The 27,753-nt window shown below is 33.9% G+C and overlaps 1 protein-coding gene across 1 annotated transcript in view; it reads left to right on the top strand.

Annotated features, from left to right (window-relative positions):
* Nucleotides 1–27,753, top strand: part of TRPM7 (transient receptor potential cation channel subfamily M member 7) — a 104,217-nt gene extending 76,464 nt beyond the window's left edge. The window contains exons 26-39 of the mRNA XM_061157140.1: nucleotides 544–1,259; nucleotides 3,250–3,317; nucleotides 5,580–5,676; nucleotides 7,819–7,889; nucleotides 9,089–9,123; nucleotides 10,965–10,990; nucleotides 13,470–13,520; nucleotides 13,609–13,674; nucleotides 14,475–14,758; nucleotides 14,881–14,963; nucleotides 15,116–15,321; nucleotides 17,925–17,976; nucleotides 18,078–18,184; nucleotides 26,275–27,753. Of these exons, the coding sequence (XP_061013123.1) occupies nucleotides 544–1,259; nucleotides 3,250–3,317; nucleotides 5,580–5,676; nucleotides 7,819–7,889; nucleotides 9,089–9,123; nucleotides 10,965–10,990; nucleotides 13,470–13,520; nucleotides 13,609–13,674; nucleotides 14,475–14,758; nucleotides 14,881–14,963; nucleotides 15,116–15,321; nucleotides 17,925–17,976; nucleotides 18,078–18,184; nucleotides 26,275–26,405 (1,993 nt within the window). The 3' untranslated portion in view covers nucleotides 26,406–27,753. The remainder of the gene's footprint in view (nucleotides 1–543; nucleotides 1,260–3,249; nucleotides 3,318–5,579; nucleotides 5,677–7,818; nucleotides 7,890–9,088; nucleotides 9,124–10,964; nucleotides 10,991–13,469; nucleotides 13,521–13,608; nucleotides 13,675–14,474; nucleotides 14,759–14,880; nucleotides 14,964–15,115; nucleotides 15,322–17,924; nucleotides 17,977–18,077; nucleotides 18,185–26,274) is intronic.

Below are 27,753 nucleotides of genomic sequence, written 5' to 3'. Positions count from 1 at the left end.
AGTCTCTTAATATTTTTGGACCCTTGTTACAGGAGGCAGAAAAGAGTTAATATTCTTTACTAGTTGGTGGAGAAAAATTACTATTTAATTATTTTAAATAATTATGTTTTAAAATAATTATGTCTTAATTATTATGTCTTTTTTTTTTAATTATTATGTCTTTAATTATGTAAAACGTTTGTTTCTTTCCATTAGCTTTGCTACATTCTAAAAGTATATGGTGTTTGTGTAGTTACAGTAATGGTAATAGTAATTCTCTGTATATGTAGTTGAACACTCTTGTGTTACTCTGATGTGGGAATAAATAGCCTGTGGCACAAAAGCCTGTTTTGAAATCTTGTATTTTTATTACAGTAGGATTAGCACTGGTTTTTTCTTAAACATAAGGTATGCCTTGTTATAAATGAATAATTGTACAAGATTTTATATCTTACCTTGTTTGAGTGCATGTAAAGTTTTTTTATCAATATCATTTATTAAGATTACAGAAATAATTTCTAAACCATTTATAACATTTGTAAAATGCCTGTGTTTCCATTACAGAGTGGAACAGATGTGCATTCAGGTTAAAGAAGTTGGAGATCGTGTCAACTATATCAAAAGATCATTACAATCATTAGATTCTCAAATTGGTCATTTGCAGGATCTTTCAGCCCTGACTGTAGATACATTAAAAACACTCACTGCCCAGAAAGCTTCAGAAGCTAGCAAAGTTCACAATGAAATCACACGCGAATTGAGCATTTCCAAACACTTAGCTCAAAACCTTATTGATGATGGTCCTGTAAGACCTTCTGTATGGAAAAAGCACAGCGTTGTAAATACACTTAGTTCCTCTCTTCCTCAAGGTGGTCTTGAAAGTAATAATCCTTTTCTTTGTAATATTTTTATGAAAGATGAAAAAGATTCCCAATGTAACATATTTGGTCAGGATTTACCTGTAATACCCCAGAGAAAAGAATTCAGTTTTCCAGAGGCTGGTTCCTCTTGCAGTGCCTTATTCCCAAGTGCTGTCTCTCCTCCAGAGCTGCGACAGAGAATACATGGAGTAGAAACCTTAAAAATGTTTAGTAAAAATCAAAAACCAGGCAATTCATCTAACAGTATACCACATCTATCATCCCCACCAACCAAATTTTTTGTTAGTACACCATCTCAGCCAAGTTGTAAAGGCCACTTGGAAACTGTAACCAAAGATCAAGAAACTGTTTGTTCCAAAGCTGCAGAGGGAGATAACATAGAATTTGGAGCATTTGTAGGTAAGTTTGGGAAAACTGATATTTGTACATCAACAGTATTTTTTTTAATTATGATTATCACCATAGAAATAAAAATAAATTGCCAATTAATAAAATTATGTAACTGTGTGACAAGTGGACAATCTTCATAGAGTATAGTCCTGAAGTTTTTAAAGGAATCAGAAGTAGGGGAAATAGGTTGAATTGGGCTGTAATAATAGTTATATTAGCACATACCTCTTTGGTGCAACTTAAATAGTGATTGTGTGGAAAACTTATTTGTATTCTGTCTTTCAAACTTGAGGATAGTTTCTTAGTAATCAACTTTCATTGAAAGAACTTGAGTGATTTGTAAGTTTCAAATACAAAGGGAAAGAGGAGGCTAAAAGTGACTGGCAAAGAACAGTGTTTTATAAATAGGATGAACGTATAGTTTTCATTCAAACTAGTACACCTTTGAGAATGAAAGGTTATATTACTAATATTTACATTAGGACTATAGGGAAAGCTAAGATTCTGCTTGAAAAATGAGTATTTATGGCCAACCCATTTATATACCCAGAGGAGAGCATTTCAGAAAGGAATGATTCAGTCTTAGACCTCACCTCAAATAAAATCAGGACTGGAAATATGTATCTTTTGGCAGTGATAACATATCAGTGACCTTGGTGAAACTGTTTTGGTGAAGGAAGTGATGGAGGGAGAAGCCAGATTATAGTGAAATATAGTGTGAATGGGAGGAGAGAAAGTGAAGTACCAGTGGAAAGGGGGCTGCTCAAAAACTTGGCAGTTAAGGCAAGAAGAAAGAAATAACTAATATTTTGGTTTGTATGTTTAAGGCTTTATTTGTTTCATTTTTGATGATAGTTTGTTATCTAAATGTTGACATTATGCCACGTGAAAGGAAAAGGTGAAGAGAGGATGCTTTATAGAGCCAATCAGATCCCAGATATGCGTAGAATGTAGTGTTTTAACAGCCTTCCTCTTAGATTATTAAAGATAAAAGTATTTAAGAAAGAATTCTTAGAAAACAACTTGAGTTGTTTGTGGACATAACCAGAGTGTTCCAAGGATTGAAGAAGGCGCTCTGTCTCTTTGGGTTTGAATTTTTCCATCAGGTGGCTTCTTAGCCTTGTCTTTAACACTATATGTGGCTTCCTAGCCTAGGAATTTACCTAGTCATGGAACATGTATAGAGATCGTTCAGAGAATATGTTATATCTATGTGAAGTCTCCACATTAGGGCCAACCCCATGATTTATCTAGGTACTGAGCATGCTGATCTCTACTGCTAGACTGAGTTCACTGTGGTTTATAGAGATGATTCTTCCTACATTAAATATATCCCATTTGATTTTTAAAAAACACATTTTAGTCTATTTGTTAATATATTGCCACTGGGATGGATATGTGTAGATACACAGGTATCCTTATGTTTGATATCTGTATTTATATGTAATATGCATGTGTCATATGTATAATAAACAACTTAATATATAATGCTTTTTTATTGACAAAAGCTTCCCTGGTGACTTAGACGGTAAATCTGCCTGCAGTGCAGGAGACCCGTGTTTGATCCCTGGGTCGGGAAGATCCCCTGGAGAAGGGAATGCAACACAGTTCAATGTTCTTGCCTGGAAATTCCGTGGACAGAGGAGCTGGCAGATTACAGTCCATGGGGTCGCAGAGTCAGACACGACTGAGCGACTGACACGCGCACACACACTCTGATAATCAAATGATTGTCCTCCTTTTAAATTGTAAGCAGTTCACTTCAGATCGCTTGTAGGACTCTTAGGATCCTATTACTGTAAACTGAACAGCTCATGTTCTCCAAGCTTTTAATAAGTATTTTCACTATCAAGAAAGCTACAGAAAACTGCAGAGCCCATCAAAACTACTTAAAACACAATATAAATCATATATTTGAATAGACTAGGCAATCATTATTTTGATAGATCAAAATAAACAAGTACTTTTTGTGGTAATCTTTCTCCCTCCTTCTTTTTAGGACACAGAGATAGCATGGATTTACAGAGGTTTAAAGAAACATCAAACAAGATAAAAGAAATGTTATCTGTAAGTAAATCCTTACAGCAGTGCAGTTTATTTGGTTGGTTGGGGGTTTAGTTCAAAATAGAATTAAACATGTTTTTCAGTAAAAACACAGTTAGCAGAGACCATCCATCATCATGATGATCTGAAATACTTTAAGCTCAGCAGACATATTTCTTTTTCTCCTGTATTTCCTGCCTCTGTTAATAATGTCAGCATTCTAGTTTACCAGGGCAAACTTGCATTCTTACTTCTCCCTTCCAATCAACAGCCAAGTCTTAACTGGTTTTGCTTCCTAAATGTTTTTTTAGTACTTCTGCTTCTCTTGATCGTTAGTAATAGTTACCTTGACTTAGGCTGTTAACTTTTACTCTCTAACTTTTACTTCATTGAACTCTTAATATATCTTTAACAAGGTGTTACAGCAGCAGTTGAAAGAATTTATCACCACACTCTGATGGCATCATTTTGCTGTTATGAAGTACTTGTTATATATGAGAAATCATTTAAGATAAATGGACATTTCCTAGTGGGAAACGGTAAATGTTAGGGTTTCCCCACAGATTGCACCTTTTAACAGTGACCCTATTAAATGAGCTTAAAGCCGAAGTATGCTGAAAATTTTTAAGGGCGCAGATAGCTTCCTGCTAAAAACAAAAAGAAATAAGTTTCTGTGAGTGGCAGGAAAAGTGGTGGCTATGTTTTCAGTTTAACAATTTTGAGTAATCTACTTAGAGAAAAAGAACTATGCTAATAGAATAATGAGTTCTAGCTCATGTTGGTCAGAGACTTTGAGTTCTTAAACATTTGTGGGTTACATCCCTTTGAAAAGCTAATAAAAGCTTTAGATCCACTCCAGGAAAAAATGCAAATATATGTTTCTGCTTTTAAGGTATAGAATTATACAGATACCTGAAGTTCACTCATCAGTCCCATACTGGAATTTCTGTCCAACATGGTTCTATAAAATTGATGTGTCACTGCATCAAAGAGTATATCAAGGAAAGTACTTAAGCAAAACAAAAAATAACTAGAACTGGTTCCAAAAGAAGCAGCTAAAATCAAAACGGAAATTAGAGTTGCTTTGTGACAAAAGGAAGGTTAACACTTTTTGTTGGCTAAGTAAATCAGCTGTAATGTGAAGATTGTGAAGCATCAAAGATAGAAAAGTTTGATTTTCTTGAGATGTGTTAAATTTGTTAATGAAAGTAATAGTTTATTTTGGTAGTAACATTTTAAAACCCATTGTTTCTGAGGGGTGGTAGAGGTTTGGAAATATTTTAAAGTACATAATAGTGTGACCCGTTTATAGTTAAAAAGAAACAAAATGAATATATCAGCTCACCCTCTTTAGTTTAACGAAATTCATTAGTTCATCTGGAAAAATGAATAGGTATAAAGAAGAAAATGAGGGGGAATTAGTTGTTAGATACTAAAATATCTCTACAGGTGCTACAGTTGAAACATGAATATTTAGTGAAACATTTTGATGACTCTGAAATAACTCTTCTACAAATTAGAATTTAATAAGGGTAAAATTAGAAATCAATGTGAAAAGGAATGCTTTGTCAGTAAACACACAAAGTGGACAACTGGGTAGAAATTTGGAAACTTCTGTTTCATATCACTTTATGAGCTCAATGAATTCCAGATTTAATATAAAAATTCAAATCATAAAAAAACCTAAGAAAATATAAATACTAACGCAAAGTCAGGAAGGCTTTTTAAACAAATATTAAGGGAAAGATGTAGAGAGATGAGTACTTAAAATATATGAAGCACAGATAGATAAATCTTAAAAAAACAAATTTGACAAATAATGATCAGATAAATATTTGGTATACAAATAGCTTATACAAATCAATAACAAAGCTACCAAAAATCCCCCAGATAAATTTCCCCTCCACTCCTTTACCCTCCAAATTGTTGTTATTACTTTTAATTTTAGTGTAAAATAGTAGTTTTTTTCTTTTTTAGGATAACTGATGTTTTATTATTTTCCAAATTGTTTCCTATTTTTTCCCCAACTTTTTTATGAATTTGTATTACTATGGAAAAGGATTCATTCAGGTGGATTTATGAACAATAAGCAAGTAGGTTATTTTGATGGCAGTTTTTGAGATTGATATTGAAGAAACTAATTGTAACTTGTAATATACTCTTTGGAGTCCAGGTAGATTAAAGTATATTGAGCTAAATAGATCCAGAGACTCTTATACTACTTAGAACAGTGGTATGAAATTTAGTTAAAATTGTTTTAACATTGTGTATGTGTACCCTGTGCAGAATGATATTCCTTCTGAAAACACTTTGAAACATGTGAGTTCTCATGCTGGATTTACTGAGTGTCACAAAACTTCTCTTCCTCTTCATTTAGAACAAGGTGAGTGTTTTGACTACGTGAGTTACATTAAATAAAAGGTATTTTATGTATGTCATACATCTGAGCAGTGAATGTTTCAGGAGTCAGAAAATGAATATTCTGGTCCATCATTGTTGTTCTCAACCTTGGATAGAACATAATCTTAACATTCTAATAGTTTTTCTTTTTTAACCAATTGTTTAGTCCTGAAAAAAATGCAGACTTACTTTTTACAAATCTGCTGATTTTAACTTTTACAAATGAATCTCCTCTGTTTTAATCTGTATAGTCATTTAGTCAACTTGCTTTTCTGATGTAATCTTTAAAAATAGCTAATATATTTATTGGTTCAAAAGTAAAATACACACAAGCACTTTGAAAGTTGTTGTCAGTTTCTCACTTTAGCCCCATATGTAACTATTGTTATTTTGTTTTTCCTTTAGAGTTTCATGCTTATATAATCATATGACAATAAGTCTCTTCTACCTCTGATTTTTAACACAAAAGCTAGCATACTATACATGCCCTGCACCTTTAATTTTTTATCTAAAAATCAAATGGCCTGGAGATGTTTCCATGTCATGCTTTTTTTTTTTGTCATAGTCATCATTATTATATGCATGTAAATTTATTGTTATCTAACTTTTCAGTTAGGTACATATAATCTTTTTAAGATTCCTTAAGAAAAGCAGTACTACTATATCCCCCTCACCATCATTTCTCCTTTCTCTTCAAGTTAGGTTTACTCTAGGAGTGCAAATTAGTTTAACATTCAAATATAATTAAGGCATGTTGATAACAAATCAAAGGAAAAATATTATCTGATCATCTTAATAGTTGCAGAAAGGCTGACTTTGATGAAATTCAACATCTGTCATGATTAAAAACTCCTAGCAAATTAGAATGGAGTTTCCTTAATCTAAATAAAAGGTATCTTAACAAAAATTTACCACAGATACCACACTTCATAATGAAATATTAAAAACCCCAGAAGGGAAACAAGGATTCTGGCTTTTATCATTTCTATTTAACATTTTAGCCACAGGGAAAAAAGGAAGAAAAATAAATGGTAGAAGGATTGAGAGGGAAGAAATAAAACTCTTATTTTCAGATAACTTGGATATTATTACTAACATTAGAATGTCTATGAGCTTCCCTGGTGGCTCAGAGGTTAAAGCGTCTTCCTGCAATGCGGGCGACCTGGGTTCGATCCCTGGGTCGGGAAGATGCCCTGGAGAAGGAAATGGAAACCCACTCCAGTTTTCTTGCCTAGAGAACATGGATGGAGGAGCCTGGTAGGCTACAGTCCATGGGGTCGCAAAGAGTCAGACACGACTGAGCGACTTCACTTTCACTTTCAGAATGTCTATAGTTTTACATCCTCATGTTTCAGTTTTAGGCAGTATCTGTTGACCTCCCACTAAAGAAGACAAGAGCTAGGATTATGGCAAGAATTTGAAATCAGGCCAAATGTCCATTAAATGTAGTTTGGTTAAACAAATTGTTGTATGACCTTTGTATGAAGTTCAATGTAGCATCCAAGTGGAATAGAAGAATCTTCTGTATACTGATATTGAAAGATCTCCAAGCTTAAAGTTGAAAAACCAGCAACAGGGGCTTCCCTGGTGATCCAGTGGTTAAGACTCCATGCTCCTGATTGAGGGGGCCTGGGTTTGATCCCTGATGAGGGAGCTAGATCACACATGCTGCAAGTAATAGTTTGCATGCTGCAACTAACAGCTGGTACAACCAAATAAATATTTTTAAAAACCAACAACAAAAAAAGGTCTGTAAATTAAAATAAAAAAGTCTGAAGATACATGATTAACATTTATGTTTAAATAAAAAAAAGGCAGGGGTATATATACAAACACAAAGTATCTGGAAGGATACACAAGAAATTTGAAAGCAGAGAAAGAGCAAGGTTTTTTTTTCATACTCTTTTGTTTCATGTTGTCTATTCACAGAAAAACTGAATAATTTTGATATCCTGTCAAGAGACCAATGGGCTTCGTGTAATTCTTATGTTTAGCAGTGATAGGGAAAGGATACTTATCCTTGAAAAATTTTATATTATGCCTTGAAATGCTTGTGTTTTGTTAGTTGGTATTAAAAGTTTGTTTTAGTTGTAAAACTTTTTTGTTTTTTAAAATTTTCTTTTAGTGGAAAGTAGCAGTAGAAGGTCATCTACAGAAGAAACTCATGAAGTCGATTCCAAAGCAGCTTTGCTACCGGTTTGTACATTTGAATTAAACATATACATAGCATAAAATCATATTTATTAGAGAAGAGCTAAAACATGGTGATATTTTATTTGAGATGATGTGTAGCTTTAAAAAAATTTTTTTTAATTGAAGAATAATTGCTCTACAGTGTTATGGTGGTCTCTGCCATGCATCAACATGAATCAGTCATAATTACTTACATATATCTCTATCTGTATATCTCCCCTGCTTCTTTTTTTTTTTTTTTCTCCCCTGCTTCTTGAGGCTCCCTCCCTGACCCACATCCCACCCCTGTGAGTTATCACAGACTGCCAGGCTGGGCTCCTTATGTGTAGCTCCTTCTTGCTGGTTATCTGTTTTATACATTATAGTGTATATATGTCAATGCTACTTTCTCAGTTCATCCTACCCTCTTATTCCCACACTGTGTCCACAAGTCTGTTCTCGACATCTGCACCTCCATTTCTTCAATACTATTTTTCTAGATTCCATATATATGCATTAATATACGATACTTTTTTTTCTCTGACTTGCTTCACTCTGTATACAATGAAATAATACTCAACCACAGTGTAACATAACGTTATAATGTGTTAAACATTAAAAATATGGAAAATACCTATGAATTGACCTTGAGAGACTAGATAGAATTTGAAGAGATTATAAACAACTTAGAATTTTCCAAAATGATGACATGTATGATGATTCAAATTCAGGAAACATGAGTCCCAAACTGGAGAAGTAAAAATAAATTGACACTTAGAAATGTAAAATAGCAGAATAAAACCTACCACGTACACACACAATATGCCTGTTACTAGTGATTTATTTGTCACAGTTTGCATGATTTTAATTTTTTTTCTTTATACTTTGATGTATTTTTCTTTTGGCAGCAAACACATTTTTTTTCAGAGTCATAGAAACAAATGTGTATTTTAAGAAGAGAAAATTGTTAACTGACAACTATAATTATATTATAGGAGATAGCACTTGTAAAGTTCTTTATTCTACCTTGTGAAATGGCCTTATGGTAGCTTTTATAGCCATTTTTTATTCTATTGGCTCAGTTGTATAAACAAAATTCATATTAACTTCTCAGCCATTTATTCATAAAACATATTGTAAGATACAAAGCAGAGATGAACAGTTACGCTTTGTCTAAAGACTTTTTCTTTTAACTTTTCGTTTGTGTTTGTTTCTGTCTAAAGGATTGGTTACAAGATAGACCATCGAATAGAGAAATGTAAGTAAGCCTTGTCTCACTGTTTGTGTGAAAAGTACTCCAGTTACTGAATGTTGTCTTTTTTCTGCTCTTTGCATAATAACCTCTTTAACACTTCTTGCAAGTGTTGATTATTTATTTTGGGATCTCCTGTCTTTACATTGAAAAGATTGGGGAATCATTTATTATGAGTCAATGTATATATTTATGATTTTATATAATTATACTATAATTATGGGCATATTATAGTCACAGCTTGACTAAAATTTTCCTTATAATGATAGAATTATGATTTTATGATTTAGTCCTGTTTCCAAGTTGCTTGCAAAGACCTAGTTTGACACCTTAATTAATTTCTCTGCCCATTGTTCCAATCAACAAGCTTTGTCTTCTGCATTTGGAAGGCACTTAGGCAATTAAAGCAGTAACACACAGTGTACCTTAGAAAGCCTGCATGCAGGGAATGCCCTAGAAAGCTGATGTGGTAATCCAGAACCAAAAGTAGAAACAGAAGACTGTCTGACAAGTAGTCATCCCCAAAAAGTAAAAAATTCGGTACAGATTAAACATAAGAATCAAAGATAATCTGTGTGTTTCCCAGCCTGGAAATTAGTATTTTAGGATTCCAGAGGACATTAATCTTGTTTTGATACCTATTTGACATAGGAAGCATGCTTAAGAAGGGAAGCCAATTTGAGGGAAATTATTATATATTATACAGTGTTTACCCTATTTCCTTCTCTGTATCATAGATAGATAAGAGTATAGAGAGAAGAAAATAAACCAGATGTTACATAGGTATGCAGCTGGTCAAATTTTGGAGATATCCTGGTCCTGACTGGTTCTTGGAAGACCTGTTTATAATGAAACCTCTTCAGAGAATAAATGTCTTTTGTAACTAGAACTGTAGGGTGTAAGTACAGATTTGATTCTTAAAGTTGATGTTAATTCAGCTAATGAGAGAACACTGAATTACAGAATACTGATCCAGAGAAGTACCCACAAAGGTAGAGTTGGCAGTACTCTTTGGGTACTAAGAAAAGAGTGCTTTATCAATAGTAGAGAAAGGGCTGATGCTCGGTCAGAGTGTATCCTGTAAGAAAATATTTGTGTTATTAAGGTGAAAATCAAACATCAGAATCAATGTAAAAGCTAGAAAGAGATTTCCAAGGTCTTCTACTCTATAGGACTTTTCAGGATCTAGTCCTTTAGTCCTGAGCAAAGCCACATAACTGTATAATGGGAGAACGAAGCTTCTAATCCATTTTCTTTATTCCATTCCACTCTCCTTTCCACTATACCTGTCTCTCTAATCTGTGCTGTAATCTGTGGGATTAATAGAACCTCCACTTGGTACCAATATATGTTATTATAAATAAATTATGTTCAAGATTGGAAAGAAATTTTTTTCAACTTTAGCAGTTGAGTTTTGCAAAATGATGCCTAATTACTATTCTTTCAGTTCTTTGCCTATCAATTCTGTTGAATTTTTATAGTCTTGCAAAGTCATTTCAAGGCAATGTATAAAAGTACTGGAGTGAACCTCCATAATAGAGGAGTCATGGAATATATTACTCTATTAGTACTCAACCTTCAGTTTGGCTCCAAACTACTACTGATATTTATGTAGGCTTGAATTAGAGGTATGAGTTATTGATAATGGGTTTATACATATCTGTGTGTGAATTTGGTGCTAACTTAAGGGAAATGGCAAATATTCAAACAAAAGTGAATCTGAATCTCAGAATTATTTTAATAATGTTATATTGAGAATTTATAATAACTTCATAAAATAAAGTTTTATGGTAGCCAAAACTAAAGCTGTAACTTAACTTACTTTATTTTTTTGGTGTTTCCTTAAGGCCGCCTGAAGAAGGAACCTTAAATGGTGAGTGTGTAGTAAATATAATGTGAAAAGCTAAGGATTGTATATGATGTATTTTATTTTAGCAAATCCTAACATTGTCCTAGATAAGAAATATTAGGCTTCATATTTGAAAAAAGCCAAGGAAGTAGAAAGTTGTTCCCTCCGTTCATTTCTCTTTATTATATGTGTTTTACAAATATGATAACTCACCATGTGAATGATGATCTTTTTGCAGTCTTCCCATTTCCCTTCATCCTTGCTGCCCAGGCTGCTGCTTCCTTATATTCCCTGTGTTTACTCTTTCGTTCAGCTAGGTTTATTGATGCATATACAGAAAATATATACTAGGTGAGCATTCCCATGTAATCAGCACCCAGATCACAAAATACATGTTGTCAGTATCTTAGCTACTGTATCATCTTCTTAAAACCTCTGCCCTTTAAACAATACAGATTGATTTTTATCTGTGTGTATGTACATGTTTATCTATTTTTCTTTATTTTATGTATATATATTTGTGTGTATATATATAAAGTATATAAATGAAATCTTACAGTGTGTACTCTTCTTTTGGTGTCTGACTTTTGTCGTACACATGCTTATGAGATTCATAAACATTGTTGTATGTAGTGATGGTTTGTGCAGTCTCACTACTATATAGTATTTTCTTATATAAATATATTCAATTTATATATTGATTCTACTACTTGATGAGTATTTCAGTAGCTTCCAGTATATGGCTAATATTCATAGTGCTGCATTAGCATTCTTGTTCATGTTGTTTGGTAAACGGGATGTATTTATTTTCAGTTGGGTATGTACACAGGAGTGGAATTGCTGGTGGTAGGGCATATTCAATAGTTACTACCAAATAGGGTTTCAAAGTAATTGTGCCAATTTGGGCTCCTTTCCAGTCTCTTTTCTATTCTACCACCAAAATGATTCTTTTAAAAAGATCTGATCTTGTCACTCCTCTGCTTTCCATTTTTCTACTGTCATTGGATAAAATCAGCATCTTTTCATATTTTAAGTATTTTAAAAGTTTTATTTATTTTATTTTTGGCTGTGCTGGGTCTTTGTTGCCGTATGGACTCTTCTCTAGCTGTAGAGAGCAGGGGCTACTCTCTAATTGTGGTGCATGGGCTTCTCATTGTGGCCTCTCTTGGGGAGCATAGGCTTTAGGATGCGCGGGCTTCAGTGGTTGAAGTTTCTGGGCTCTAGAGCTCAGCTCAGTAGTTGTGGCATACTGGCTTAGTTGCTGCGTGGCATGTGGGATCTTCCCAGGTCATGGTACCCATGTCTCCTGCATTGGCAAGCAGATTCTTTACCACTGAGCCACTAGGGAAGCCCCCGGTGTATTTTCTTAACATTGCTTATTTGGCTTTTAACAATTTGGTGTTCCCTGCTTCTGTAGCTTTACTTCCTATTGGTATGCCTGTACTTTTGCTCATTAATTTAAGATCTTGGTTGCATATCCAGATACTGGGTTATAAATCCAAATCACTTGTATGACGACACACACCTGAAGAGTTAGAATACTTTGGAGTGAGATTTGGGTAAGTCTATGTTCGAAAAGCCACACAGGTGATTCTGATATATGGATAGGTAGATAGATTGGTAGGTAGGTATGTAGATAGATAGATAGATAGATGGTGTTGAAAACCACTGTTCTATTCATATTAAACAGGTTTCTGTTTCTCAAGTATAGCAAATGTTGCCCTGACCATGCCACACCTTCCAGACTACTCGCTTTCCCCTTTCTCTTTTCTGTGAGACATTCTTCAACCTTTCTTCAACCAGGAGACATTTGGTACCTCTCCGCTACAGTCCTATACTCTGTGTGTGTGAGAATATGCATACACACACTATATTTTATACAGTTTATCACACAGTGTTATAACTGTTAACTGATTTCCTTCTCCTGTAAGAATGTAAATAAAAAGAACCTATTCTTGCACTTATATTCTAGAAATTTCTAGAAGCTTAACACGTAGGTTCAATGTAGTCTCCATCTTTCTCACTACAGCTAAGTGAAGTCCTCACAGAAATTAACACAACATTGTAAGTCAACTATACTTCAATAAAGAAATTTTAAAAAAGTTAAATCCTCAAATATATCTAGAGATGGAGGAAGGGTTTTTTTGGTTACATTTCACATTTGCTCATGGTCAACCAGCTAAAATGGTTACAGGGCTATGTCTCCACACCCCGAAGATCTGACACTTCTCTTTTTGAGTAGGAAATAAGGGAAGAATGTAGTTTATGACAGGAGAGTGTGAACTATCATATGCTTTTTGAGTGCACAGTTACCACTAATCTGCCTTATCTGGCATAATAAAATATGGTTATAAAGCACATGAGGGACATAATTTATCACTTTTTTTATTGCAGAGAGCTTACCTGCACACAGCTTGGAATGATTAAATGAGAATGCCTGAGCAAAAATTTATGCTGTATTATTATTTTTAAAAGGGTCTCATTTGTTTATTTGCTGTTTTAGGCCTTGCTTCTCCATTTAAGCCAGTTATGGATACAAATTACTATTACTCAGGTTAGTAATAATAAGTATTAAAAACAAAATTTAGTAATGCTTTGAGCTTTGGGGGATTTCATTATTTCTCTCTCATTTTTTTATGCAGCTGTGGAAAGAAATAACTTGATGAGATTATCCCAGAGCATTCCATTTACACCTGTGCCTCCAAGAGGTAAAACCAAGAAGTAAAATAAAAGGAGAAATAAACCCTTAATTAATATGTGGGTTTAAACTGTAATATAGAACATAGGTGGTGACAGAAAGAGGAGAAATTACATTAAGAAGTATTGACTTAAAAAAAAAAAAAAGAAGCGTTAACTTCATGTAAGTTTTAATAAGCCTGATTACAAGAGCAGGTATGTTTAAATAGATGAAAGCATCAGGGGACTTCCCTGGTGGTTCAGTGGCTAAGACTCTGGGCTTCCAATGCAGGGGGCCCGGGTTCAAACCCTGGTCAGGGAACAAGATCCCATGTGCTGTAACTAAGACCTCATGCAGTCAAATAAATAAATAAATATATATTAAAAAAAAAAGCATCAGAAGTATTGATTTTTCTTTATTTCTGACATATCCAGAAGCAGTGGTGTATTTTAATTCAGAAAAGCTCTTGGTCATAGTTTAGTAATGAAAGCACTGATAAATTTATATCACAGGATTTGTGGAACAGGTCTAACCTCCTATCTGAAAGTTTAGCTTATAAATGCTTAGCAGTCTAGTTACTTTCTAAAAATTTTTCTCCAAAATGTTCATGATTTCAAAAATGCTTATCATTACCAAATACATGTGAACTTAGAGATATTAGATCTTGGTTTCTGAATATTTCTTGTCCTTAAACTTATTTTGTAAAACTACAACCTCGTCCATCTCATCTTCTATTCCTTACTTAATCTTAACCAAAGATACCTGCCAATTTTTGCTCCATGCTTTTTAGAGTCATATTTTGACCTTAAAATGTGTCCATTCATCTTGCAGGTGAGCCTGTCACGGTGTATCGCTTGGAAGAGAGTTCTCCCAACATACTGAATAACAGCATGTCTTCTTGGTCACAGCTGGGCCTCTGTGCCAAAATAGAATTTTTAAGTAAAGAAGAGATGGGAGGAGGTTTACGAAGAGCTGTCAAAGTACAGTGTACTTGGTCAGAACATGATATCCTCAAATCAGGACATCTTTATATTATCAAATCTTTTCTTCCTGAAGTGATTAACACATGGTCAAGTATTTATAAAGAAGATACAGTTCTGCATCTCTGTCTTAGAGTAAGTGCTAGTGAATGCATACAGTGAAGCATTGTTTGAGTTCCTTGTTTTCACTGCTAAAGTATAATTAATAAAGTCTTAATGTCAGTGTTGAACAGGGTTTCTTTTTTTCTGTTCTGTAGGAAATTCAACAACAGAGAGCAGCACAGAAACTCACATTTGCCTTCAACCAAATGAAACCCAAATCCATACCATATTCTCCAAGGTAAATCTTTACAAATTTCTGAGATCTTTTAGTGGATAGCATTCTCTTTTGACCTTCATTATGGATGCTGAATTTCATTATTTACCCATTTTACAGATTGATTAGAATTTTATTAATAAAACTACTAGTAATATCTATAACTTTCTCATAAGGTTCCTTGAAGTTTTCCTGCTGTATTGCCATTCAGCAGGACAGTGGTTTGCTGTGGAAGAATGTATGACTGGAGAATTTAGAAAATACAACAACAATAATGGTGATGAGATTATTCCAACTAATACACTGGAAGAGATTATGCTGGCCTTTAGCCACTGGACTTATGAATATACAAGAGGGGAGTTACTGGTACTTGATTTACAAGGTAAATTTATTAAAGTATTGCTGAAAGGAAATTATGCATTAGGTTCTTATCTATTCACTATACAGAAATCTGCTTATCTATAGATATGTAAACTCTTAGGTCAGTAAAAGCTGTTAAAAAAGCAAGTCAATAACGGCCAGAGTATATAGCTATCAGGGCCCTGAAGAATAGGGTCTGGCTATCTTAATTGTTATCTAGGCAGTGCAGATGTTTTAATAAGCAAAAACATTGAAATCCCCTATTTTACTCATAGATCTATAGCCTTAGTTTTTTAAAAGTATAAAGACTGTTTCTTTAAAACAATAATAAGTAATCTTTATTGTGTCCTGAGTTCATGCTATCTATTACTGTCAACTGAACTACCTAAATATTTAGTGGATTAAAAAAAAATTGGCTTTCACTTTTTTGGTTCAAGAAGTTGGGGCTGGATTATCTCTGCTGTCCCCTTGGAGAGTTTGAATGGTTGGATACTAGTTTGGACAGCTTGACTGGAGCCAAATGTTTTAAGTCTCTGTTCAAGACAACTGAATTCCTCAGTTCTCCACCTAGTGATATCTCTACATGGCTCGCTAGCTTGGACTTTGCTTATAGCGTGGTTCAGTTCAGTCGCCCAGTCGTGTCCGACTCTTTGAGACCCCACACCAGGCCTCCCTGTCCATCACCAACTCCCGGAGTTTACTCAAACTCATGTCCATCGAGTCGGTGATGCCATCCAGCCATCTCATCCTCATAGCATGGTAGTTTGGGGTAATTAGACTTTTTATGTGATAGCTGGCTTCTCCAGAGAAAGCAGGAATTCTTTGGTTAGGCACAGAATGGGCCCAGATCCCTTCTGCCCCATTTTACTGGTCAAGGTAAGCTGTAAGGACAGATCAGATTTTGGAGGTAAGGAATAGATTCCAGCACTTGGTTGGTGGAGCATCATGTATCCTAGAAGGGAAAAACTGAGTGTAGCCTCTTTGTAGACAGATTCTTTCATATATTTAAAAAAAAAAGAAGAACCTATGGCTGGGAAAGAGCAATGATTTGCTTTTTTCCTAAAGAGTAGCTTTAATTTCAACTGTTAACATAGATCAGAATTCAAATCACCTAAGAACAGTTGTTCAGAATATTTATCACTTGATGACTTCTTTCATTATATAGATATAATAATAAAAGACTTATTGACAAGCAAACAGTTGTTATTTCAATACTAACTCAAGAAAGAAAATTGTATAAAAATAGCTGTTGTTTTTTCAGTAATTCATTTTATATAAATGGTTAAGTGGTGTGTATATAGTGAAAACTCTGATATATTTTATTAGGTGGGCCAATCCATTTTCAAGTGTGCCTAGGAAGTGAGGCCAAACTATGAATATTGATTAAGAGATGGCGGTTACTTTTAATAAGCAAGATAATTTTGATGTTCTCTATAAAATTAATGTTATGGAGCCATTTTTATATAAAAATATTTTAGATAATTACTACAAACAAGCAACATAGAAATGTATAAAGAACAGAATGCTCCCATCTTTACTGTTTCTGTACTTTTGTGAATCACGAATTTTTTTTCCTTTAATCATTTTGTGCTGTGATTTTTCTCCCAACTGGAATCATGCTATATATGTGTGTGTGTGTGTATGAGTATGTCTTTGTATTTCACTTGTTTTTCTTCCTACCTAACAGTATATGATAAACATCTTCTGGGTTATTACTGCTAAATTTGAGTCATTCCTTTTAACAGCTGTAGTATGAAAGCATAGCATGATTTAAATCCTCTATTGTCACATAGTCACCCTATTTTTAGGTTTAGCGAATGCAATGTTAAGAGTGTCTGCCATGTTAACTTTCCGAAAAGGTTGTAGGAATTCATACTCAGCACTATGCAAGCACTCATCACTGTGCCCACTTATTCATCTGTTCAGTATTCAATATCCTTGCCGGTCTGAGAAGAAATTAGTATCATATTTTAATTCTAGATTTTTCTGTTGTGAAATTCTAACCGTTTTATTAGATTTCATTCTAATGGGTAAAATATTTTATGATTGTTCAAGTATTAGTAGTTGTTCTTTCTTTATGTGAATGAATAGGTAAGACTGAAAAGATTTAATGTCACCTTTAACACCTCTGGAGAGGGCTGGAGGTGAAGAAAAATGTTCACAATCTTATTCTTTATGTAATCTGAATCTTTTTTGAGCCAGGGGTATTCATATGTTAGTCTGTGATTTTTAAAAATCCAGGATACTTTTAAAATGGCTTATAGATCATGTCTTCATGTACTTAATTATTTTTTGCTAACTAAGGTGAAACAAGGGCAAATTGTAAATAAGGAGATATTTACTTGCAAACTTGGCCTTGTTGCATCAGAAACTGGTGCAATCAGGAACTTCCGTTGTCTCCCTATCAACTCTGACATTTAACTGTTGTTCATGTCGCAGGAACTGTACTTGTTGCTAGTGCAATGTTGAGGTCAAAAGAGAAAAACTATACTCTTTTGAATAGCTTAACATTGTGTAATGGTTGATGATACTGTAGAATCTCCTGTGACCTTTTTATTATGCATATATCAATATTTTATATCAATTACATAATATGAATTGTCTTTTTTGTATATACATATAAAGGTGTGGGTGAAAGTTTGACTGACCCATCTGTGATAAAGGCAGAAGAAAAGAGGTAATAAGTTTTAATAATTTCATGAAGATCTTTTTATAATTTCAAATCCTACATTTCTGTTTGCATCAACTGACTTTTTCTTTTAACTACCAATTCCCCAGATCCTGTGATATGGTTTTTGGCCCAGCAAATCTAGGAGAAGATGCAATAAAAAACTTCAGAGCAAAACATCACTGTAATTCTTGCTGTAGAAAACTTAAACTTCCAGGTAGGCGTTTTCTTAATCAGTATAAAGTATATAAATTGTTAGCAGAGTTAGTTACTGCAGAACTTCATAAGGCCAGAAACATAAATGAATCTGTGCTTTCTTTCATTACTTACAGAAATACAGAGTTCATTCTCTTGGTATATATTTATTATGTGTCTGGTAGATGCTAGAATTTGTGTTAGATTTTGACGATATGATGGTGAATGAGGCAAATGTGGTCCCTGCTCTCAGTGGAGTTTAGTCAGATCTTAAATACTAAAAGATTAACAGAGAATTATAGGACTATCATAAATATCAAGCAGAAAAAACAGACCAGGTAAACAGATCACTTAACACAAACTTAAAGTCAAGGAATGCTACCTATGGAACTAACAGATTTGCCTAAAACTGAAGGATGCATAGACTTTCAAGTTGGCCTGGAAAAGGGTTGGGAAAAGAGTATTTCATGAGTCAGAAACAAGGAATTGTAGATACAGTTTCTCATGATAGCAATTTCATCTTTATACTTGAGAGTTACAAGTTATTATTGAATTGTAAGTTATTTCACAGACCAGTGATTCTCACTCTTTGGTATGCATCATCATCCCCTGTGGAACTTTTCCAAAATTTCAGGTGCTTGGCACTTGCCCTGGACCTGTATTTCTGAAAGTTCCTCTCATTTTGACCAGTAATGTAGTAATGAAGAACTTGGACCTGGGAGCCAGACTCCAGGTCCTCAGAGAATATCTACATCATAGAGGTTTGTAGGTTTTGTTTGTTTGAGGTTTAAATGCGTTGGTATTTGTGAAGTACTTCCGCAACAGTGCCAGGCACATAGTAAGCATGTTACTACTACTGTCTGTAATTTTTTAAATTGTTCATGTTAACAGATTCAGAAATTATTTGTTTTTGTATATTGACCTTATATCCTGCATTCTTGCTAAACTCAGTTCTATGAGGCTTTTTGATTTGGTTTAGTTTTTGCTTTTTGTTTGTAAATTCTATATAGACAGTAGAGACAGTTTTGTTACTTCCTTTGCAATTTGTATGCCTTTTATTTATTTTTCTTGACTTTTTTCACTGGCCAGGAATTCTAATACAATGTTCAGTATCAGTAGTGAGAGTAGACATCCTCTTTCATACCTTACTTCTTGAAGATGCTTATCCTAAATGGACATTGAATTAGTCTGTTTTTTTTCTGCATCTATATTTTTGGTTTGATCATTTGGTTTTTCTTCTTTAATTGGTTAGTGTTACACTGAATTAACACTGATTGTCTTTTTAAATGTTGAGCCAGTCTTGTATTCCCAGGACAAACTCCACTTCATCTTGATAATATTATCTTTTTTTTGTGTTCATTTGTGTGTTCAAATTGTATATGGATTCACTTTTCTAATGTTTTGTTGATGATTTTTATATCTATGTTCATGAAGAATGTTGATCTATGAGATTTTTTTTCCCCCTTGTACTGTCATTCTTGTTTTGTTTTTGGATAATACCTTAAAAATAAGTTGGAATTACTTACACATCTTCTGTTTGGGGGAATATATTGTGTAGAATTGATACTATCCCCACTTCAAATATCTAGCAAAATCATCTGTCTGAAGTTTTCTTCATCAGATACTTTTTAACTAAGAGTTTATTTTTTTTTTGATAGATACTGGTTTTTTGAGTGAGTTTTAATAGTTTGTGTCTTTAAGGGAATTGGTCCATTTTACTTGTTTTGAGAAATAGTTAATAATACACCTGTATAAGTTTAAGGCATACAGCATGATGGTTTGATTTACAAAAACTGTGAAGTGATTTTACCACAATAGATTCAGCTAACATTCATCTTTTCATATACATAGAATAGAAAGAAAGAAAATATTTTTCCTCATGGTGTCTCTTGGTATTTATTTACTCTCTTAACAACTTTCCTGTGTATCATATATCAGTGTTAGCTACAGTCATAGTATTCTAGATTACATCCCTAGTGCTTATTTATTGTGTAACTGAAAGTTTGTAAGTTTGTACCTTACGACCGCCTGCTTCCAGTTCTCCCCCACCTCACCTTCCACTCTGGTAACCTCACGTCATCTCTTCCTGTCAGTTTGTTTTCTTAGGTTCCATATATAAATGAGATTGTACAGTATTTGACTTTATTTAAATTGGCAAATTTACAGGCATAGTGTTAATGATACTATTTTTTTTAATGTCTGTGGTGATTCTGGTGAACCCTCTCTTTCATTATGGTATTGTATGCTTTTTTTTTTTTTCAATCTGGCTAAAGTGTATCCGTGTTATTGGTACTTTAAAAGAACCAGTTTTTGTTTTCATTGTTTTATTCTATTATCTGTTGTCAGCTTCTTTGATTTTTTTTTTTCTCTATTATTTCCATTTTTCTGCTTGCTCTGGATTTAGTTTAGTTTTTCTCTAGTTAGGGTAAAAATTTAGATTATTAAGACTTCTTTCCCTAACAAAACATTTTAGTGCTATAGGTTTTCCTGTAAGCATTATGTTAGCTGCATTTCATAAATTTTGTGTTAAAAATTATAGAGGGATATGTATTATTTTTGTCTTTAATTTTTTAAATATAGCTTATTTCCCTTGAGATTTCCTCTTTGTCCTATAGATTATTTACAAATGTCTTTTTTAGTTCTCACATTTTTGTAATTTTTCCTGGTAAACTGATTTCTTGCTTAATTCCATTATGATAAGAGAACATTCTTTGTATGAATTCAATTTAAAGAAAAATTTTAAACCTTATAAAGATACTGTCTACTGAGTGAATGTTATACTTCAAGAGAATATTCTCTTGTTGGATGAAGTATTTGATTAATGTTAATGAAAGAAAGTTTTTTGATAGTGTTATACTGCTTTTTTATATCCTTGCTGATTTTCTGTCTACTTACTCTGTTTATTACTTAGAAAGGAGGTCTCTAATTGTGAATTTGTCTGCTTTGCTTTCAGTTTTGTCAGTTTTTCCTGCATATATTTTGAAGCTTTGCTCTTAGGTATATGCTGATTTACAGTATATATAAAGATTTTTATATATATAAAGATTTAAACCAAGAAGTTAAGACTTCTTGGTGATTTAATTTTTATCATTATGTAATGCTATGGTAATTTTCCTTGTCCTAAAGTTTACTTTGTCTGATATTAGCATAGCTTTTGATTGGTGGTTCCATTAGATATCTTTTCCTATTATTTTTACCTGTATATATTAACTATTTTTAAATTGATTTTCTTATAGATAGCATAAAGTAGTTAGTTCCTAGGTTTAATCTGTTTTTCTTAAATCTAACAATTTCTATCTTTTACTTGCTGTTTTAGACCCTCTATGTTTAATGTAATTATTGGTATGGTTGGGTTTTTATCTGCTGTTTTATTGTTTTCTGATTGACGTCTCTGGTTTATTTTGTTGTTGTTCCCCCTCCCTTTTATTTTAGTATTCTCTTTTATCTTTATGTTTATTTTTTTTTATTGGTTGCTCATAGTTTCTCTTACCTAAGAATGTATTTTACTTTCATTCCTAAAGGGTATTTTCCTTGGATCTGGAATTTTAGGTTGATGCTTTTTCTGTCAGCACTTAAAAAATGTTCTACTGTCTTCTGGCCTTTATAATTTCTGATGAAAACTCCACAGTCATTTAAACTATTCTTCCTTTTTACATGATGTATCATTATAATGTATCTCCTTTCAAGATTTATTGTTTATTTTTGGTTTTGAGCAGTTTGATAGTTCTATTTTATGTCTAGTTGTAACTTTCTCTGAGTTTATCCTGTTTCAACTTTACTAAGTTCCTTAAGTTTGCAAATTGATGACTTGTGTCAAATTTGGGGAGTTTTTAGTTATTAGTTCATCAAATGTGTGTTCTGCATCAACCTTTTCATCTGTTTCTGGACTCTCATAAAAAGAATGTTAGACCTTTTGATAATTGTCACCCACGAACTTGTGACTCTGGGGACTAACTTAAAAATTAATTTTTCTCTTTTGTTCAGATTAGACAATTTCTACTGATCAATATACACATTCACTGACTCCTCATTCTTTCTTTCTTCTGCTATTAAGGTTTGCACTGAATTTTATATTTCACTTATATTTTTCAGAACTATAATTTCCTTTTGGTTCTTTTTGTGCTGTTTTCTCTTCTGAAAACTTGTTTTCCTTTCATTTCAAGTCTTTTGTCCTACATCATGGAGTATGGTTATAACAGTAGCTAAAGTCTTTAATTCTTCCATTTGGGTTATCTTGGGATTGGCATCTCATGGTTTCTTTTCTTTGAGAATCTTTTAAATGTTTCTGTTCTTTGTATCTCTAGTAATTTTAAAATATGTCCAGGATATCTAGAATATTAGGAGATTTGAGATCTTATTAAAAATCCTCTGGAGAATTTTGAATTGTTGAATCCTCTTGAGATTTTTGGTGTTATTATCCAACCATTTCAGTTAAATTCAGTTCACAAATCACAGTCTGTCTTTTGTGTGGCTGTGAGTCCAGTGTCGGTTTGGTTTTTAAAACCTTTGCATTGTTATTCAGGTTTCTCTCACGTGTGTCAAACAGGGTCAAGTCTGGACATGACCAAAGGTCTGCAGCATAGTTTAGTTCTCAGAGCCTATGCCGTGCTGTCTTTCTACATATGTGCCACTCAGGGTGTCATGCACAAATTGAGGGTGTCTCTCCAGTTTCCTTTTCTCCATGATTTCTCCCATACTTTGTGATTCCCAAGGGCCTCTTTTTTTCTTTTTTTGGTACACTGACTAGAATCTAAGCCAGGATTTTGGCCTCCTGTGCTATCATACACTTTCTGTAACTTAGTCCATTTCTGGTGCTGACAGTAATACTTTCTGGATCATAGAGGTACCTATTCTCAGTTCTTCTGGTCAGAGAGGTTTTTCTCTTGGAGTTGTGGGTGCTTTCCCTGCTTCCACCACTGTAGGAATACCTCTTCTTGACTAGGGCTTGTCTTAGGTAAAGGGCAGAAGAGCAAAAAGAAAAAAAGAGCATTCCCCTCAACATTTTCCATCCCACAGGTCCTCCTTCCTTATCCTCAGGCTGGAAAGCCTTGGAGCTTTTTTGTCCACATTCACTGTACATTTCTGTGATTGAGCTATCTTCAAGTCTAAGCCTAAAAATAAGAGACGAAAAAAGAAAAAAAAACAGGAAATTCACCACCATATAGATCATTCTTCAAGTTCAGATTTTCCTTCCTATATATCTGCTATCACTTTTCAGAAATCTCAGGTAGTTGCTTTATATATCATGTAAAAGGTTGTAATCAGTGAAAGAGAGAGAGAATGGAATATGCTTAGTCTATTTTAGCCAGAAGTGGAACATATAGTGGTGAATTTAACAGGCAGCCCCAATTCAGTTTTTATTTGGTTTTTAATACAATGCAGTTTTTAATAGCATATCTGTTTTTTAAATTATCATTATAAGCAGGATTTCACAGCTTGATAGGGACATAAAAAGCAGTCCAGTCCAAATCCATTGTTTTGCAGAGTTTACATGATTTGCCCATGGTTACACCATTAGTTAACACTACAGTTGTGAAGAATTATAATTATGTTTCTGTCCATTGTTCTTTGTGTACAGTTCAGCTGCAAATTAATTTGCATTCCTTAAGGCCTAATGCAAAGTCTTGAATTTAAAGTTTATCAAAAATTGTTCATACTGTAGTAAGTATGTATTTGGATCATTGAACATAGACTGTTGCTGAAATTAAAATTAACAGTTTATATTCTGAGTGTTAGTTACCTCTTGTTTTTTAATTGGAATATATTTGCCTCACTGTGAGTGTAAGTTGGGTTTTATATGGAAATAAAAGTAGAAGGGTTTATGGACAGCCATGGTTTAAAGTATAAATTTGATACTACTCCATTAAGTTTTTCTATTCTGCAACCATTGTCATATGTGTCTGTAATGTCAAGTGCATCCTATCCCATAGCTATATATGCAGTTCCCATGCTATTAGTACCAAAGTTAACTGAAGACTAACTTCTTTGCTGAGCTCCTATTTCTGTATTCCCCTTCCTTCATTGCTACTTGAATTACCTTTTTTTTTTTTAAATTGGAGGTTAATTGCTTAACAGTGTTGTGTTGTTTTCTGCCATACAACAACGTGAATTAGCCAAAAGTATACATACATCCCTTCCCTATTGAGCCTCCCTCCCACCTGTGCCCGATCCCACCCTTCTCAGTTGCCACAGAGCACTGAGCTGAGCTCCCTGTGTTACATGTCAACTTCCCACTAGCTGTCTGTTTTATACATGGTAGTACATATGTGTCAGTGCTACTTCCTCAATTCATCCCACCCTGTCCTTCCCCTGCTGTGTCCGCAAGTCTGTTGTCTGTTTGTGTCTCTGTTGCTGCCTTGCAAATAAGTTCATCAGTACCATTTTTCTAGATTCCATACGTATCCACTATTTGTTTTTCTCTTTCTGATATACTTCACTCTGTATAAAGGGTCCAGATTCAAGTAACATGTTCACTTCAGAATTCTTGACTTTCATTTCCCTTCCCACAAAACTCTACTTCCCGGTCTCATTAATAGTTACCAAGTTGCTCAGACTCAAAACCTAAAAGCTAGCCAGTTCCTTTTTTCTCTCACTTTTCATAATCAATCTGTCAAATTCTGTCTGCTCAAATTCTGAAATCTCCCTAGAATTTATCAGTTTATCTTCATCATCATTGCCACCATTTTGTTTCCTAGATTCTTACCCATTGTCCCCTAAGAAGACTTCATGTGACAGTTGGAACAGTCATTTTAAACAAATTTGCTTATGTTACATTCCTCCCTTAAGACTGCTTGATACCTTCCAGTGGATTTTACTGTAATCTGTACTTACCTTTGCCTGTGTCCCCTGAATCAGAGGTCAGCAGACTTTTCTGTAAAAGGTAAAAGAATAGGGATTTCCCTGGTGGTCCAGTGGTGAAGACTCCACACTTTAAATGCAAGGGGCATGGATTCAGTCCCTGGTTGAGGAACTAGGATCCCACATGCTGCATGGTGCAGCCAGGGGAAAAAAAGCAAAAAAAAGTATGTATTTTAGGCTTTGTGGGCCATGTGACTTGTGTCATAGCTATCCAGATCTCCCATTGTAGTACAGAAAAGGCCATAGACAGTCTGTAAACAAATTTGTATGACTGCGTTCCAATAAAACTATTTACAAAAACAGGGCAGACCAGATTTGGCCCACAGGCTGTAGTTTGACAACTGTTGGTCATTAACTGTTGCTTGACCTAATTTTTTCCTAGTCTTTCCCTACTTGCAAGATGTGCTGCTTCTTTTCATTCTTGGAACACACCAAGTCTATTTCCTTTTTATAGTCTGTAATCAGCTTTCTCTCTGCATAGAGTACTCTTCCTGGGACTTTGATAGGTCATTTCTCAGTCGATGTTACTGTTCAGTCGCCAAGTCATCTGACTCTTTGCAACCCCATGGACTGCAGGACTCCAGGCTTCCCTGTCCCTCACTGTCTCCCAGAGTTTGCCCAAGTTCACATCCATTGCATCAATGATGCCATCCAACCATCGCATCCTCTGTTGCCCACTTCTCCTTCTGCCTTCAATCTTTCCCAGCATCAGGGTCTTTTTCCATTGAGTTGGCTGTTTGTATCAGTTGGCCAAAGTATTGGAGCTTCAGCATCAGTCCTTCCAGTGAGTATTCTCAGTATTTCTCAATATTCAAGTCTTTACTCATATGTTATCTCCTGCAACTCTTCTGCCCAACCCTGTCTAAAAGAATCACCATATACCATCTCCCACTTGACCCTCTTCACACTGTTTTCTTCAAGGTACTTGTTACTGCTTATAATTCTGTTATTTTCCTGTTTGTTTTTCTTCACCCTTAAGAACATAAGCTCCATTAGAACAGGGACCTTATCTGCCTTGTTCAGTGCTATATTTCTATACTTACATGAGTTATTAACTCATAGTCAAAACATAATTATTTATTGAATGACTTCATTTTTATGCATATAAATTTTGTGACTTTTGAATTTATAACAATATTGTAAAAAATAGATCTGGAATGTTTAGAGGGAAATTGGTTTAGGAAATGTCCTTAATTTTCTTTTTCTAAGCAATACTGACTCTTCTTTTCTCTTTTGGGGGGGTTGTGAATATAGATCTGAAGAGGAATGACTATACACCTGATAAAATAATATTTCCTCAGGATGAGCCTTCTGATTTGACTCTTCAGCCTGGAAATTCCACCAAAGAATCAGAATCAACTAATTCTATTCGTCTGATGTTATAATATTACTGAATCATTGGTTTTGATTACACCTCACAAAAATGTTACTGTGTCACTTTTCTGTTAGGAGGAAATTGTTTGATAATACAGCAAAATGTGTGCTGAATCTAGCACAGTTAAAAGGTCAATATTCTTTTGGCTCGATTAAACTAGTCAGTCAAGAACTCCCTATATGATACAGCTGACAGCTGTTAAATTTTAAAGGTAAAGAAAAATTAGTATTTATAACCTTTTAAAGGGCTCTTTTTAACAGAATTTCATTTGACTTTGTTCTGATGAGGGTAATAACCCTCTCTTTGTGTGGTGCAATACCATTAACCAAAGTTAGGTGTCTGTGCAGATTTTATTGGCAGCTGGTTTACTGCCATTCAGCTAGTGAAATGAAGAAGTCACCCAGTCTTTTGGTTAAATGGCAGTCAGATGTCTTCCTCAATGTGTTTTAGTGTGTTCAGTGATAATGTCACTAGTGCCCACCTAGATCCTTGTTGGCCATGGGAAAAGAGAAGGCTTGTTATATAATTCTAGATCTACAGGGATATAGGGAGCCCAGGCTGAAAACCGTTTTCTAAGAGGGACTTTATGAATCAGGGTTAGGCTCCTATTTAAAAGATAGAGCCAGTTTTTTGTTAAATAGAGCCCAAATTGTGCAAAAGTATAATTTTTTTTTAAAACATTGTTTTCTCAAGTCATTGTTAACTAGAAGAAAGCCATGTTAGATTGCTATAACCTAAATATATCAAAGGAAAAATTTAACTCACTGTTCAAGAGAAGTTACCTTGCAAGAAAAGTTACAGTGCTTTTTTCCTATCATATATATATATAGTGACAACTTGGAAGTTACATACTTCTCAAAAGATTTTATTGACCAGTATATCAAATCAGAATGTAAACATGAATTCTTGCATATATTTAAAATTGTGTAGGAACATTTGAACATGAATATTGTTTGTGGTACTTAAGAAATTGAATTGGATTATCATTATGTGATGTTGGGAGATTGCAATGCAACTTTATGCCAATAAAATGTAATTTAACTGCCCCAGATATTGTTGAATGCTCAACAATAAGAAAAGCTTTTCATCTGTCTAAAGTTCTGTGCTTTGATTTTTTTTTTCTTTTTTTTTTTTCCCCCTAGGTACTAATTTTAATTTTTATTTGGTAAGGAGCAGTGTAAATCTTACTTGTATTCAGTAGTGTATCTCATAGATACAGACAAGGCAAAAAGAGATAAGCTGTTCAAATAGTGTTTAATATTGATGGGGGGGGAGAAAATGTATTAAAAATATACTATATACATTTTGTATATCATTAAATCTTTAAAAGAAATTAAATAAATTTATTCTTGTTTACA

Source organism: Dama dama, chromosome 12 (assembly GCF_033118175.1).
Source record: "Dama dama isolate Ldn47 chromosome 12, ASM3311817v1, whole genome shotgun sequence".
Lineage (NCBI taxonomy): Eukaryota > Metazoa > Chordata > Mammalia > Artiodactyla > Cervidae > Dama > Dama dama.
Note: the sequence above shows the minus strand (reverse complement) of the source record. Positions and strands in the feature narration are given on the sequence as shown.